Raw genomic sequence first — 14,192 nt, 5'->3', positions numbered from 1 at the left:
AGAGGCTGACCACGCTCCATTTCAGCTCTCGATTTCCACATTTCACTCATTGTTCCATAACAATCAAAATCTGCCTGGACGTTTGTATCTCACCTGTGGAATTGGCCCTGTCTGAATGGGACATGGATGTGCCCACTGGCCACGGGCTGACCTGGTGATGGAGATAGCTGCGAGTTGGAGAAGCGAGGCTGCCGGAGTGGAAATGATGGTGGGGGTTATCGAGTGAATGGATGGGATGGGCACTAATCACAGCTGTGAATGAACACAAGACAGAAAAATGCTTAACGTACAGACAGACATGCACGTGTACTGAAATGCACCACAACCCTCCCTTCTCCCACAGCACCGCTGAACAGAACAGCCAACTGCTCAGCAGATTCATGACACCAAGACAACATTTCAGTGCCAATTTTCCAGCTCTGTTCTATGCTTTAGCTCCCACCAGGTCAAGAACAACCCCCCAGAGGCAGCACCTCCATTTTGTTGCACAGCAAGAGCATCTCTCTTGGCTGCATCTTCCAAGAGCTTTCTGCTGCACTTGAGAAGAACAAAGTTCAGCTCCCTTTAGAGCTTCCACATATTTCACAAGATGCTATAAATGTTAGACTTACTACAAGAGACACAGAAAATCAAATTCCAAAATCATTTTCGGCCGTCATTGAATTTCTCAACACTAACTAAATATGGCATCTTTGCTTAATTAATTAATGTAAGACAGATAAGCGTAGGAGAAGACACCCAAGGCTCTATTCATTCCCTCCATACAGAATTAGTAAAAACTCTGCTCCAATGCACTTAAACAAAAGCCTCTTCCTTTTTTTCTCCTCTGTCATCTTCCTGTTTTATTTTTCCTGTTCGAGCCAGATGAATTTTATACTTACTGTAAGTCATCCTTTGCCCTCACTCTCCTGCTGTGACAGCAAAGTCCCACTACTCCCCACATGAGAGGAAAAGCGTGCACACAGTTTAATTCTTAGGACGCATAAAATACTGAATTGCTTCAAATCATTAGGAAGAGTCTCAGCACAGAAAACAGAAGGGAAAGGCTGAATGTCAGCGCTACCACCAGCACCACAGAGAAATGGCTGTGCCATTGAGAATGGGTCATTCGTTCTGAACATTTCCTGGAAGTTCCCCACACATGCTGCCTTTGAAATGCACTTTCTAGAACAGACACAAACAATTCTGTCACTGTAACGGTGAGCCTGGTTAAGACTCCTCGCACCGATGAATACAGTTTGAACTCAAAGGCCAACTAAACACATCTGAACTCTCTGACTCCCTCACTTCCTAGAAACCAGCCTGTCACAATGTGTGAATTGATCAGAGGAGGCAACGTGCGCAGAGTTCAGCCATTGGTAACAACAGATTTCTCCCTCCTGTTATGTCAGCCCAACAGAAAGCCATCTCTATTATCAGCCTCCTGTAAACGCAGATGACTACACGAATACTGAGAGCTCAGTGCTCTCAGTAGAGCTGCAAAGGGACACGGCCACAGCAAAATATGAGCTGCTGTCACGAACAGCTTCAAGGAAGACTGAGAAGCTGCGCTGTCTCGCAGGGAGCTGGCAAATGGAGGAACACTCCATAAGAGCTGTGTGATCGGAAGCCGTGGCAGAGATGACAGCCGTCAGAGACACCAGGAGTGCTCCTGCATGTTGGTGGGGTAGGAGGCACGTCCATTGTACGGCATACAATTAAGTGTAAACAAGATTGCAGTAGCTCTGAGACGCTATCCACAGCAGCATCCAGTGAGCAAGGGGGAGAAGAACGAACCACAGGAAGGTAAGTGCACCATCCCACTTTGCCATCCAGCTTAAACTTTGCAATGAATATTATGAGATCTGAATCGTGTAGCCTTCCAGCCCAAAAATCAGTGCACTGTGCCACCAGACCTTCGTGAAGACCTTCATGTGCCATTTAATTTCAAAGAAGCACAAAATTCATATCAAGAAACAGACAAAGAAACATGGTGAGTTAAAAAATGAACAGGCCTCTGCTTCCTAACATCCCTCCAGAAGCTTTGTCTTCCTGCTGTAGAAGGCAGGGACCTGTCAGGCACACACCATTCCTGTCGCACTATTGTACATTATAATAAAGCTGAACATTAAATTATCCTAATTTAGTGTAAGAGGTAAATTTGAACACAGCAGTGGGGGAGAAGAAAAAGCAGGGGGAAGTTATCTGCAGCCACAGACTTAAGCACATGGAATGGCCCTCCCTATGCTGCTTGCTGAGAAGGGCCTCATGTACCAGAATGTCAGTTTTCTGCATAGCTTCTGCCAAAAGTACCTAAAAGGCACTCATTTCCTTAATGCTGTCACTGACCAGAAACCTACAGCTGCAACTCTTTGGAGCTTTTGTAAACAGGAGATAACGTTGAAGTCACAAGAACAACTTCAAGCCCTGAGGCACCAGAAGGCCTTACTTCTCCTCCCGGACATTTAGTGCCTCGTGCTGACCTGCTGCACTGAGCCAGCTGTGTCTATGGATCACTCCTCCTCCCTGGGAAAGCAGCACCCTATAAGGCAGGAAAAGCAGATACGCTTCTCACGCAAACACAGTAGAGCTGGTATCAAAATAAGATGTCAAAACTAGGTTTGGTGCTGCAAGGAAAAGTCATATCCACAACTGTATCTGTCAGCCTAATCATATCAGCTTGAACACCATCAAGCAGTGCAGTTGGAACATGCTGCCTTCCTAAGATGCGTGCCACCACTGTACCTATCACGCCTGTCAGCTACACATCTTCCATCCTACGTGGGGCTGATCAGGCAAGCTGCTGAGTGTCCTTCTCACCAAATTAACGTAGCGTGAGGCACACATTGCTGTGCTACTTCAGTGCAGCACGCTTCAGCACTGGCTGCTGTGTGTACTCTGATGTGTTCGTCCAATGCTGTATCTCATCTGGAGAAAAACACTCTTGTCAGTATCAGAGGAGTGCAAAGGAAGACTCCGTGCAGTCTGCATTTCTATGGGGTCACACAAGTCTGAACACATTGTGGAAATCATCAGCTGCCGTGTGCCTTGTTAGACACCCATCTTTGGCAGCAGACAAGCTTTGAAGAAACAAACCAGAATGAAGGTGATTAGCATCAGTCTATCCTCTGCTCTTCCCTGATACATGTAAAACTTGGAGAAAACAGGAAGCATCACACTACTTACTTCAGAACAAAGAAAAGTAGATATTGCTCCTGAAATGTATTTCAGCTCCTGAGTTTCAGTCTAGTTGTTGGGAGGTTTAGCAAAGACCCTTTTCATCTCAGAGTTTTATCATGTGTAGAACAGAAGCATGCTCTAATACTTAAAATATTTCATAATAAGAATTTTTGTAGAAGCAATAGAAACACAAGTTAGCACTTCTGCTCGACAGAACATTAATTGATAGGGAAGCGCATAAATAAGAAGCAACACCAGACAGCCTCCTCATTTAGAAGTCTGCCCTGCCAGACCAAAAGCCTCAGCCCCTACCAGCGACAGAAACAAATTCTACTGCATTATCATAACAGACACACTGTGGAACAGTATTCTACCTACTGCAGGAGCTTTTGGTATCTTTTCCAAAAAAGAAAAAAAAAAAAAAGAGCAGCAAAACTCAACTCAAAGCTGTTTCTTCTGCTCAGTATCTCAGTATATTACGGAACTAGCTCACCAGCAGGGACGTCTTGCACTGAGCCGTGGTGACACACTGCTGAATTCTCATCTTCCCTCACTGGGTGACTGAACTGTGTCTGAAGCTGCTCCTGAGCCACTACTGTGCTTTGGTGTACATTCATATTGATTTCTGTTTGCCTCATGAGGGTGGGCTCCAAAGTACAGACTGGTCAAGACCTACTTCACAAGGAACTCAGCTGTCTGTGCACTGGGGACAGCAGTCATGTTTGATGTTTCGGTGCAGGAGTAAGGTGACTGCAGGTGCATGTAAACACAGTCAATTTAGGAAAGAGTGAACGTGATTCCTGTGAAAGTTTCAAGATGGTGCAGTAACTCCACACATTTTCAAGATGGAGAAGTCAGCAGAGATTCCCCACATGCTGGTGCTGGTGGGACTGGCTTTAATCAGTTATCTGTGTTCCTGACCCAGACACAGAAGCAATCAGAGAAGTATTTAAGACTGGGATCGAGGGGACGGAGTAGCTGCCTCATGAAGAGAGGCTGAAACAGCTATGCTACATGGCTGGGAAGAAGATGACTAATGGTGGAGTTGAATCCAGTGGAGACTGACCAACCCACAAAGGTGGTGGTTAAAGAGAACACAGAACACACTACCGAATCCTGATACTAGAACCACAGATCATTTGCTGAAGCCAGTAAGAGATTGGTTAAAAAAAGACAATACAAATAACTACATTAGACATCACGTTTTGAACATTTGGAACTTGCTGCCATGGGAGACTAGAGGCAGACAGCAAATTCAGAAGGGGGTTAGACCTGCTCAGCAGGTCAGTAACTAGACCACAAAACTGTTGGCGGCGATGTACTCCCTACAGCTCCTGTGTTACAGCTGGCAGAACACAAACGGGATGGACTATAAAAAGCAGCCAGGCTCACATCTCTGTAAAAAGCACCTGCAATTGCCACTGCTGAAGGCTGAGACAGACTGCTGGACACATTCCTAACTAACCCCCCTTTTGCTGCGCACCACCTGCTCACTAACACACTGCCTTCACAATAGGCGATTTGGGATGCTTTCTTTGAACTGTTTCCATTGCATATATGGGAGAATTACTTAGGAGACTGTAAGTAGAATGACTGTAAGTCAGTGTGGGTGTGTGTGCATACGTATCAACACGGCTTGTTTGGGTGCTCCCACTTCCAAGGCAGATAGGTGGGCTGTAGACTTACGCTGAGGCGGCTGAGAATCAAAAGGCATCATCATCTTGGGCCTCATCCCCCTTCTTCCTGCCAGCGTGGACATGCTGTCCTCCGACTCATGCCCTGGAGTAAGAATAATGAAGGTTACTTAGCATGGCAGCAAGACTTCTGTGATACCATACCAAAATGATTTCAATCCTCCTCTGATTATTTATGGGTGTGCAGGAGGGCTCTCCTGTTGGTCAGCAGTTCTGTGACTCACAGTGGACAAAACCAGCTCCTCCATCCTTCACCAGGAGGAGAACGGTTAATGTAAAGGTTACTGGGCACTGGAAGGACTCTCGAGGCCATCAGGCAAACACGGACCCAGACTGTCTGTTTGACTGCACACACTTGTTACACAAACTACTGAAAACTGATTAGTTTTACTAAAGGAAAAATCATTCAACACTTGCACTTCAGTTTTCTCACTAAAACACAATTCTCCCTTTGCACAGAGCCGTATGAACTAAGCACGAGGCAAATTAACTACTTGGAAATTAAGAACAAAGAAACATGATGGCCTAGAAAACTTCAATAAACAGATTTTGCCGGATACAGTAAAATACATGTAATTTTAAACACTCAGAATCAAAGTACTTGCTGATGAATCACCTCTGTAGGAGTTCCGCCTTTGGTGAATATTGCTGTCCATGGAATTATCAACTGGGGTGATGTCCTGGGAGTTGCGAGGGATTGGGGTATCTGTCATGATTGGATTGGGATCTGGAGATTTATCAATGGGCTTTAGCTCCAGTCTTTCATGATGGATCCAAAGGTCAGGAGGCTTGACATCTTTGGAATTCCCTTTGTACTTGTGGGAGCCGTTCACTGATTTGCAGGCAGCTCGTTTCCTTGGGAGGGAAAACAAATAATGTGTTCTTAGATGTATGCTTCCCTTCACTTGGTGGAAAAAGGCAAATTTTCATTGAGATTTCTTTCTGATCTTGTATCCAGCTGAGCAAAAGCTACCCACTGGGCAGGAAGCTTTGAATTTTACATATAAGCACATCTGGCATCTCAGAGCATAGCCCTGCATTCCACAGCTCTGATGCAGAATTCTGTCTCAAATGGTACCGCATGCTGCAGAACTGTGCTCTCCAGTCTAAGCTTCCATTAACAAAAATTAAGTTTCTGGTGCTTATAGTTATTGAGGGAATATTCTAAGCATGAAGCACACATACACCATGCTGTGCTGTACTCCAGGGCTTACAAACAACCTCAAACAATAGCTGCAAGAGCGTGGAAATAGCCCATTGCCCCAATAGCATGGTTAACCTAAAGACTCATGACAAGAATGTTCATTTTAGTGCTGTTCAGATTAGACACAACTAGCTACAGTGCGCGTGAGGCTCCTTGCTCCACATTTGACAGGAAGGGTTTTTGAAAAATTGAGATTTAGAGTTCTTGCACTGCGCTGCCCACATACTCGTTTTGGATCTTGGCAATGAAGAAGAAAGGTGTCCCTTCTGGGCAGCACAGTTGCCAGATGTGGCTGGGATATATGGCTCGGATACCTGACCACATTCCATTCTGAAAGGATTTGCGTTTTTGCAGAATGGTTCAGATTGAGGAAAATGAGTGGAGATTATCTTAGAAGTTTGACTTTCATCACTTTCTTAAAACTCTGTTTTGCATAAAAGAATCTCTTCATATTTAAAAAAATTCACTTCTCTTCAGTTCATTGAAAGAACATGCAGAAACAACATTCAGGAGCCCATGAATGGAACCATCATTTCTGTCTTCAAAATGAGGGCAGATACACACCTATATTTAGGATTCTGGAGCACTTCTCTACAGAATCCCGCACCGAGTTCAGATTCTACTCCAGTCATCTATCTAGAAATTAGATATTATCATGCACAGCTCGGAAACCTGCTGCACACAGTGAAGTCCGTGCTACAAACAGAAGTGAGAATGTGCGTGAGCTGCTGAGCTCACACAGCTCCACACAGATGCTCAGGACTGGAAACACGGGAGCCAGGCCAGCATGCTGCCCTGTCTGAATTGATTCTGCCTCTGATCCTGGTGCAAGCAGCAATGGAAGCTGCATAACAAGAGATGCCAGCTCTCAGATGACCACCTGAGCTTCCAGCAGGACACCCACCAAAGCTTGGTGTGATTACTTGCAAACATACAGAGTTGATTTACAAAACGGAATACAAGATAATCCCAGTATTTCAAACAATAATTTATCTTTAGAAAGGAAGAGGTGCAGGTCTATATGAGAGCACTGTCCAATTGTGTAAACTTTTGATGGCTGTAAACTCTGAAACGCTGATTAGGAAAAGCAGAAGAACACCAACATCATCTCCACCATAACATCCACCAATACAGCTAAGATATCTTCTGAACACTAAAACTCAAACTCACGTTCCAGCAGTGCATTATGGTGCATCATGGTTTCTACAGCCCACTAGACTTCAAAGTAATAAATTCTAAACCATCATGAAGGAAAGATTAACTAGAATTAAAGGAGAAGGATAGGACTGGGCCAAATGCCGCCCACACAGCTTACTTTTTTTGGTGAGAAGTGGTACGACGAGTGCAGAAAACGGCGACGATCACCACTATCACAATGGTGATGACCCCAACAGACACTATGATGACAAGAAGCATGTTGCTATCCAAGGGAGAAGTCGGACTTCCATGGGGACTGTTACTGCCTGTGATGCAGGGAGAGAGGGGTTATTTATCTTAACGACTTGGAAAAGATCCCCCACAGAAGCACGGGGCACCGATCCAGGCTGGGAATAAGATGAATGGATCGAACTAGGTGGAATTCTGTTGAAACGCTTACTTATTCTTTTGTCATTCACAAATTGTGTTTCTGTACTATTGTTACACCTATAAGGCACTTAATCGATTCATTTCCAACTAACAGCCTATAAAACTTCAAGTTCACCCTACTCAAACAAACAGCTGCCATAAGGAAATCCAATAGTTTAGAGTCTGAGGAGTTAACACGGGACCTTGCTAGAGCTAGAACATTGTGGGCATTCCTTTGGACCCAGTAATCACACAAATCCTATCAGCATTCAACTGCAGGCACTCTCCTCCAAAGGAAAACACATTTTATGTAATGCTAATGAGTGCTACCGCAGGGCAGGGCTGCCACAATGCACAGCGCTAACAAGGAGTAGGGGTTAAGATGGTTTTTCTCCTTCCTGATATGTTCTTACTGAATTAATTTTACACTTGTGCTCTACAGCAGCCATTTAAAACTAAACAGAGAACAAGAGCTGCTGTCAGACTGAAATGCAAATGCCCATGAAGGTATTTCTTCCAAATAGCATACTCAGTAGGCAAGAGTGCTATGACAGAAGTCTGATACGAGTTCTTGAGTGGGAACAGCTCTTGACACAAAGAGAAGTTATGGAAACAGATCTGATCAGGGCTGTGAACAGTGCACTGTCACTCCGAAACACCTCAGCATGGCACACCTACCGCTGAGCGGGGGTTTGTAGTCCGGCCCCACGTCCACTGGGCGGCTTCCTTTCCCTGCAGATCCCGAAGCTGGAAAAGTCACATACATGGTAATTCCATATACACCACCACATCCACACACACACACTGTAGCATTCTAAGGCAGCTCTTTCAGAACTTCCTTCTGAACTGCTGTGAGTGCTTTCCCCCCCCTACACAAAAGGTGTTCCTCCGAGGAGAGAACCACTTCAGAAGAGCTGTTTAATAATTGGTTTCCTGCGCAGCCAGTTGTTCCATCTTAAGAAATAGAATAACAATTATTTGCAGTAATACACAGGTATATATTGAGACAAATGGCTTTACCACACTTGTACAGTTAATCACATTGAAGCGGTAATTATACGGGTTTCTCTTCCTAATCCCTAATTACATTAGGTGAGGAAGCAAAGCGCTGTAAATACTAAGTCCTTGCCTAAGCATACAGGCCTGCTTCAAACTTCTCCCCATTCTTTTCCCCTTGTTCCACATTTCCACAACTGACAATGAAGTCTCACTAAAATGCTTCTGCTGAAAAAAATCCGGATTCTTTCCTTGTTTTGTGTTTTCAGTAGAATGCAAAATTACCACCAATGAAAACCACACCATGCCAGGAACAACCTCCCCCTTACAGCAATTCAGCATACACAACGATACACACAAAAGCCCTGAACCACAAAAAACAGAAGTCCCCAAATGCAGCACTTTCATAACTGGAAGAAGGGCTTTCCCAGTTAAAAATCCACTCTAAACAACAAAGACTAAGTGTAAAAGGATGTACATGAAATGGAGATTATGAACCTCATGTCAAAGTCTCTAACTTAAGACAACTGATAAGAACATGGTAAGAACAGCAGAAAGTACCAGCAAGAAAACTAGCTAGATGAACCCCAACGAGGCCACAAAGAAGAAACAATACATGTTTACAGTGAGAAGTTGGGTGCTGTCTCAAATAATAGAAAAGATGTATTGCAGAACAACTCTTTAATGGCAATGACCATTCGCAGCTGCCAGTCCAGAGAGGACACAGCGCTGAGCTGAAGCATGTTCTCACTTTGAAGTATTGGACAGATAAGTTTGCAGCAGCGATGCTTAACAGAATTAATTAAATAGAATTGTAAGCAGCTTGTATTTAATGTATTTAGAGCTATATGGCCAGGTCACTTGCACTGAAGGAAAAAACAGGGAGGTGAGTTCTCTACCCCAGCTCAGCTCCAACGACATGCAGTGCTCCCGAGGAGCTCGGAGGCAATACAACTAACTGGCCAGGTTTGACAAAGACAAATAGACAGCCCTGTGCACATGTAATACAGCAAGTGGGTCCTTGGCGTGGGCAAGGTCATGGAGCAGCTGACAGCCAGGAGATGGTGGCATGCTTCACGCCCATCTTTCTGTTGGATGGAAGCAGGTATTTCAAAACAAACAACGTCTGACTATAAACGTTGTTGGTAACTATGCAGACATGCTATCTTTAGACTTCTATAAAACATTTTACCAAGCACCGTGCAATGCTTTGTTAAAAATAGCCTAATAAAAAAGCAATGTGGCACCTATTAACAAGATTAACAACTAATTAGCTGATAAGAATAAGAATTATAATTGCAGAATCATTGTTCACAAGGGATATTTCTAATGAGGTTCTGTAAAGACCTGAGCTCAGCCAAGTATAATTCAATATCCTTAGTAACACTGGGAAGGAAAATTAAAATAATTGCTACTCAACTTAACAGATGACACAGGATGATGGAGTAGATAATGAGATATGCACAGTCACCTGCCCAGACCAGCAGGGACCACGTGGCAGCTGCAGTCAGTGCAGCTCATCAGGGCTCTGTGCTCACTGCCACACCATCCCCATATGGGTGCATCAGTGACAAAGGATGCAAATCCTAGTTAGGTGTTAAAAATGTTGGGATGTGCCCAAGCCAAGCACATGCACATTGCACTTTATGGCTACCAACCAGCCTTTATCCAGCAGCTCACTTTGCTGCTGAGGTCTTCAATTCCCTTTTATATCAAGTTCAAGTTCACCTAAAACTCTGGCTGCCCCTCAGTTCTCTGCACCCAGGCAAACTTGCTTTCATTTTGTGCTATTTTAGGATAGTTTTACCAGGATGAGATGCCTTAACCCTTGCTCTTCTACTAGGCAAAGGCCCTGCAGCCCAACAATAACAGCCAGCAACTTCTCCTAATACAAACTCTGTGCTACAGGAATGTATGGAAGAACAATTCAGGGTGCTTAGTGCAAAAGAACAACCCTGAAAGAGGGGAGAAGCAAGACAGAACCACGGAGCCCAGAGCCTCAGTCCCACTGCAGCTTTGTTCCTTCCAGTCCTTAGCAGCCTGTCCGGTACTCCCTGAAGGACACAGCTCTGCAAGTACAGATCTTGTCACTGAATTTTTAAGTAAACTTTTAAGGAAAACCTCTTAATCTTTTCCATTCCTGCTGCAGTGGAGCATCTGCTTCTCTCAGACTAGCCTGCATCTCTGTTATGCATCTGGGTAAGAACTTGGTCCATAACTGCCTGCTATCCACATTAGTTAGTACAGAGAAGGTAAAAGAATATATAAGAAATTACTTCTAAGTAACAGATTGAAAGCAAGTTAAGAAAAGCTCATTCTCAAACCCTGTCAGGATCCGTTTAATTGTATGTCTAAGCTGCTTGCCAGTGTGTTCTTTAGCCTCATCCCTTTAGACTAATTCTTCCCCTTTTTATTAGGCTTGCAGCTTTTTTGGAAGAAAGCAAAAATAGCCCTGGGACATTTGCTGTATAATGCAATGCAGGAAACTCAAAGCTACCATTTTTTCATCAGCATTAAGGCTGTTAGCAGCCAACGCCGCACTCTTCAGGAGTCTGGAGTCTAAACGAGCTGCCAAGCAGAATCTGACAAAAAAAGGGTTTCTAGAGCAGACACACTTTCCTTTATTACAAAAATAATTATAGAAGTAGAGCTCACAAAACAGCACTTGTGCTAATTAGATAACTGTCTGATCTTCCTCCTCTATACACTGAGATCTCGCATCCGTGGGCAGAGGCTGGCTGGAATATTGCTTAATCCAAATTCATTTTGACAGAATGATTCACCCCTGGCATTACCCACTTGTCCCTTCATGTGACATCTGACTACAGAGGCCACTTTATATTCCCAGCACCCAAACCGCAAATAGAGCTTCCAGTTATTCCACTATTAAAAGCACAACAGGAACTTGCTCATTTATATTTAGAGCAGCAGATACTTGTTTCATTTAGGAGATGCAACAGCACATGGAAAGGAAAACAACACGTGGAAAGGATGGAGTAAGAGAGAAAGCACAGCTGTTCATTTACCTTGATCATTAGGCATTTTATCTGAGGACTCAGCTAGTGGGACAAGCACAGGGAAGGAAAAAACAAGAGAAACATCACAAGGCTTGAAGGAGCGAGAGATGGAATTTCAGCTTTCACACAGCATAAATGCACTTGTTGGCATTAAGCTCTAGATTTTTAATCACAAATACACGGAGAAAGCACTGTTCCAGTTTTTATCTTCCACCTCTCCTTGCTTTCCCCCAGCAACCCCCCCAAGATGTGTTGATGCCAGCTCACCAGCTAGCAAGCACTCCTCGATTAGAAAGCCTGCCGTGTCACTGCAGCTCCATCACACTGCCCATGAGCTGGTTGGTGTTTCCCAGCTCCGGCTGCTTTGGACCGCTGCATCACAAGCAGATGTGACAGGCAGGACCTCGAGCCTTAAAGCAACTGGAAACTCGTTTTGTAAAATGCACATGTGGGACGTGGGCCCTCAGCACTAATAATTAGATGCCCTAAGGGCCAGCTGCTCTCTGGGAATAACACAAATAAGTGAATAGTTGAGCAAAATTTGCATATGCATTAACTACATGCAAGAGCAATCAGAGAGAAAATTCTATTCTAATCAAACTTCATCATCGTCCCGTTTTTCCCAGCTTAAATATAAAATTCGTGCTGCTTGGTGTCCTACCCTCTGAGGTGTGGCACTCAGAAAATGAGAAGCTATTTGGATGCAGGTGATACTGACCTTTAGGGGTCCTGAACTGGACGGCCTCAGACATGGGCCCCATGCCCTTTGAGTTGCGGGCCTGAATTTTGAAGTAGTACGGCGTGTCGAGGGTCAGCTCTTGTATCTGGTGGGTCAGCCTGTTCCCCACAACGGGCTCAATAACCCAGTCATGTATTTCAGCATTCACGTCCGTACTGTAGTAAATGATGTATCCTATTCAAAGGAAGGAAACAAAAGGATTTTATACATAAAAGAACACGGTAGTCGTAAGATCTAACAGCAAGAGTTCTATTGACTATTAATGATATTTGCACAACTAAACGATTATGGGTTTTTGAAAGTGTGTTCTTACATTTTCAAAGACTCGGGATGCATTCATGCATCAGACAGCCTTCCTGTCTCAAATGCTAAGCTGTTCAGAAGTATGTTGAGAGGAAAAAATCCACTTAGAATATCAACGTTATTTTTGACCACTGCTCATAAAGTATGGATGAATTCCTCATTTCCATCTCTATCTGTTCATGGACTAAATAATGTAAAATAACATAAAGCTACTCTTCTAAATACATTCTCCAAGTATTAATATTTAGAGAAAATCACTAACCTTGAAACATCAGAACATTCCCATGCATAGCTCAAGAAAGCGTGTTTATGAGTTGGTAGTAGACACAACTAATGCGACTAGCATTACTTTTCAGTTTATAAACAAAGAAAACAATCTGAAGAGAACTGAAGCTATCTTGTAGGTCCTCAAAAAAAAGTATGGGAAGATGCGTGATGTGTTATTACACTACAAATACAAACCACTGCGAAGTAAAAGCTTGGCAATTTCTGCCACACAGAGAGCACAAAGCCCTTGGCATTGATTTGCACAAATACAGGGCTGGCTCAGAAGCCTCATGCACAAATTGCCCAAGGAGGCTGTGGATGCCCCATCCCTGCAGGCATTCAAGGCCAGGCTGGATGTGGCTCTGGGCAGCCTGGTCTGCTGGTTGGCGACCCTGCACATAGCAGGGGGGTTGAAACTGGATGAGCACTGTGGTCCTTTGCAACCCAGGCCATTCTATATGACTCTGTGATAAACTGCTGCCTCCCCTGTGCCACGAACCTTCTGCCCATGGGGGTTACAGACGGAAAGGGAAGTCAGGCTCTGTGGAGCACCTTCCACTTTAAGGAAGCAACGGGAAGCCTTGCTGATAGCCCAAATTCATGTACGTCCCAGCAATCAGTATGGCACGGGTGATGCCTGAAACACCAGCTGTAGATCTGGCATACTTAATTTCTTCCCTTGGCGGCACAGTTAACCACTGGGAGTAGATTTAATAACTTGCTACTTGTAGTGGTCACAAAGGAACAAATCAGCAACTTGTCTCCAAAGGGACAACATACGCACACGGCGACAGCTGAAAGCATTATTTATAGCATAGTGGCACAAGACTACTGAGTTTACTCATGACTGTACTAATTAGTCAGCAATTATAATGATGTAAGAGCATCTGGAATCCAGACTAGCACATTTCAGTATTTTCCATCCATCCTATCCTCATCAAAGAAAGATGAGCGTTGAAAAGACAAGTACCCACAGACGTGCTACGGAGGACACGGAATTCCATCACTGCGCAGCACTTATGGTACCATTGCTCAGAACCAACCGAGTTGGATTAACGAGTAATTAATTACTCAAGAGCCTGTTTCTCTCGCTGGCAGTGGCTCTCTCTCCAGCAGAGGGCACTCAGCTCCCACGTCCCCAAAATCCCACTCCTGGTGATCTGGATCGAATCGTCGGTGGGCTCACCACTACGTACATACGTGCATGTTTTAGAAACACAGATCTCTAATACATACTGCATGTTGAA

At 44.2% G+C, this 14,192-nt stretch overlaps 1 protein-coding gene across 29 annotated transcripts in view; it reads right to left on the bottom strand.

Moving 5' to 3' along the window:
• NEO1 (neogenin 1) overlaps positions 1-14,192 on the bottom strand; it is a 279,790-nt gene that overhangs the window by 7,356 nt on the left and 258,242 nt on the right. For 22 of the 29 annotated variants that reach the window (XM_040706582.2, XM_046898900.1, XM_040706588.2 and 19 more), the window contains 7 exons: positions 12,355-12,549; positions 11,646-11,678; positions 8,302-8,370; positions 7,373-7,520; positions 5,470-5,708; positions 4,846-4,938; positions 94-252 (listed from right to left, as the gene is read on the bottom strand). In XM_040706582.2, coding sequence (XP_040562516.1) covers positions 94-252; positions 4,846-4,938; positions 5,470-5,708; positions 7,373-7,520; positions 8,302-8,370; positions 11,646-11,678; positions 12,355-12,549 — 936 coding nt within the window. The remainder of the gene's footprint in view (positions 1-93; positions 253-4,845; positions 4,939-5,469; positions 5,709-7,372; positions 7,521-8,301; positions 8,371-11,645; positions 11,679-12,354; positions 12,550-14,192) is intronic. The other 7 variants (XM_046898908.1, XM_040706591.2, XM_040706592.2 and 4 more) reach the window with 2 other exon arrangements.

The sequence above is a fragment of the Gallus gallus genome, chromosome 10 (assembly GCF_016699485.2).
Source record: "Gallus gallus isolate bGalGal1 chromosome 10, bGalGal1.mat.broiler.GRCg7b, whole genome shotgun sequence".
Taxonomy (NCBI): Eukaryota; Metazoa; Chordata; class Aves; order Galliformes; family Phasianidae; genus Gallus; species Gallus gallus.
The sequence above is the reverse complement of the archived record's forward strand: the minus strand, read 5'-3'. Positions and strand labels throughout refer to the sequence as shown.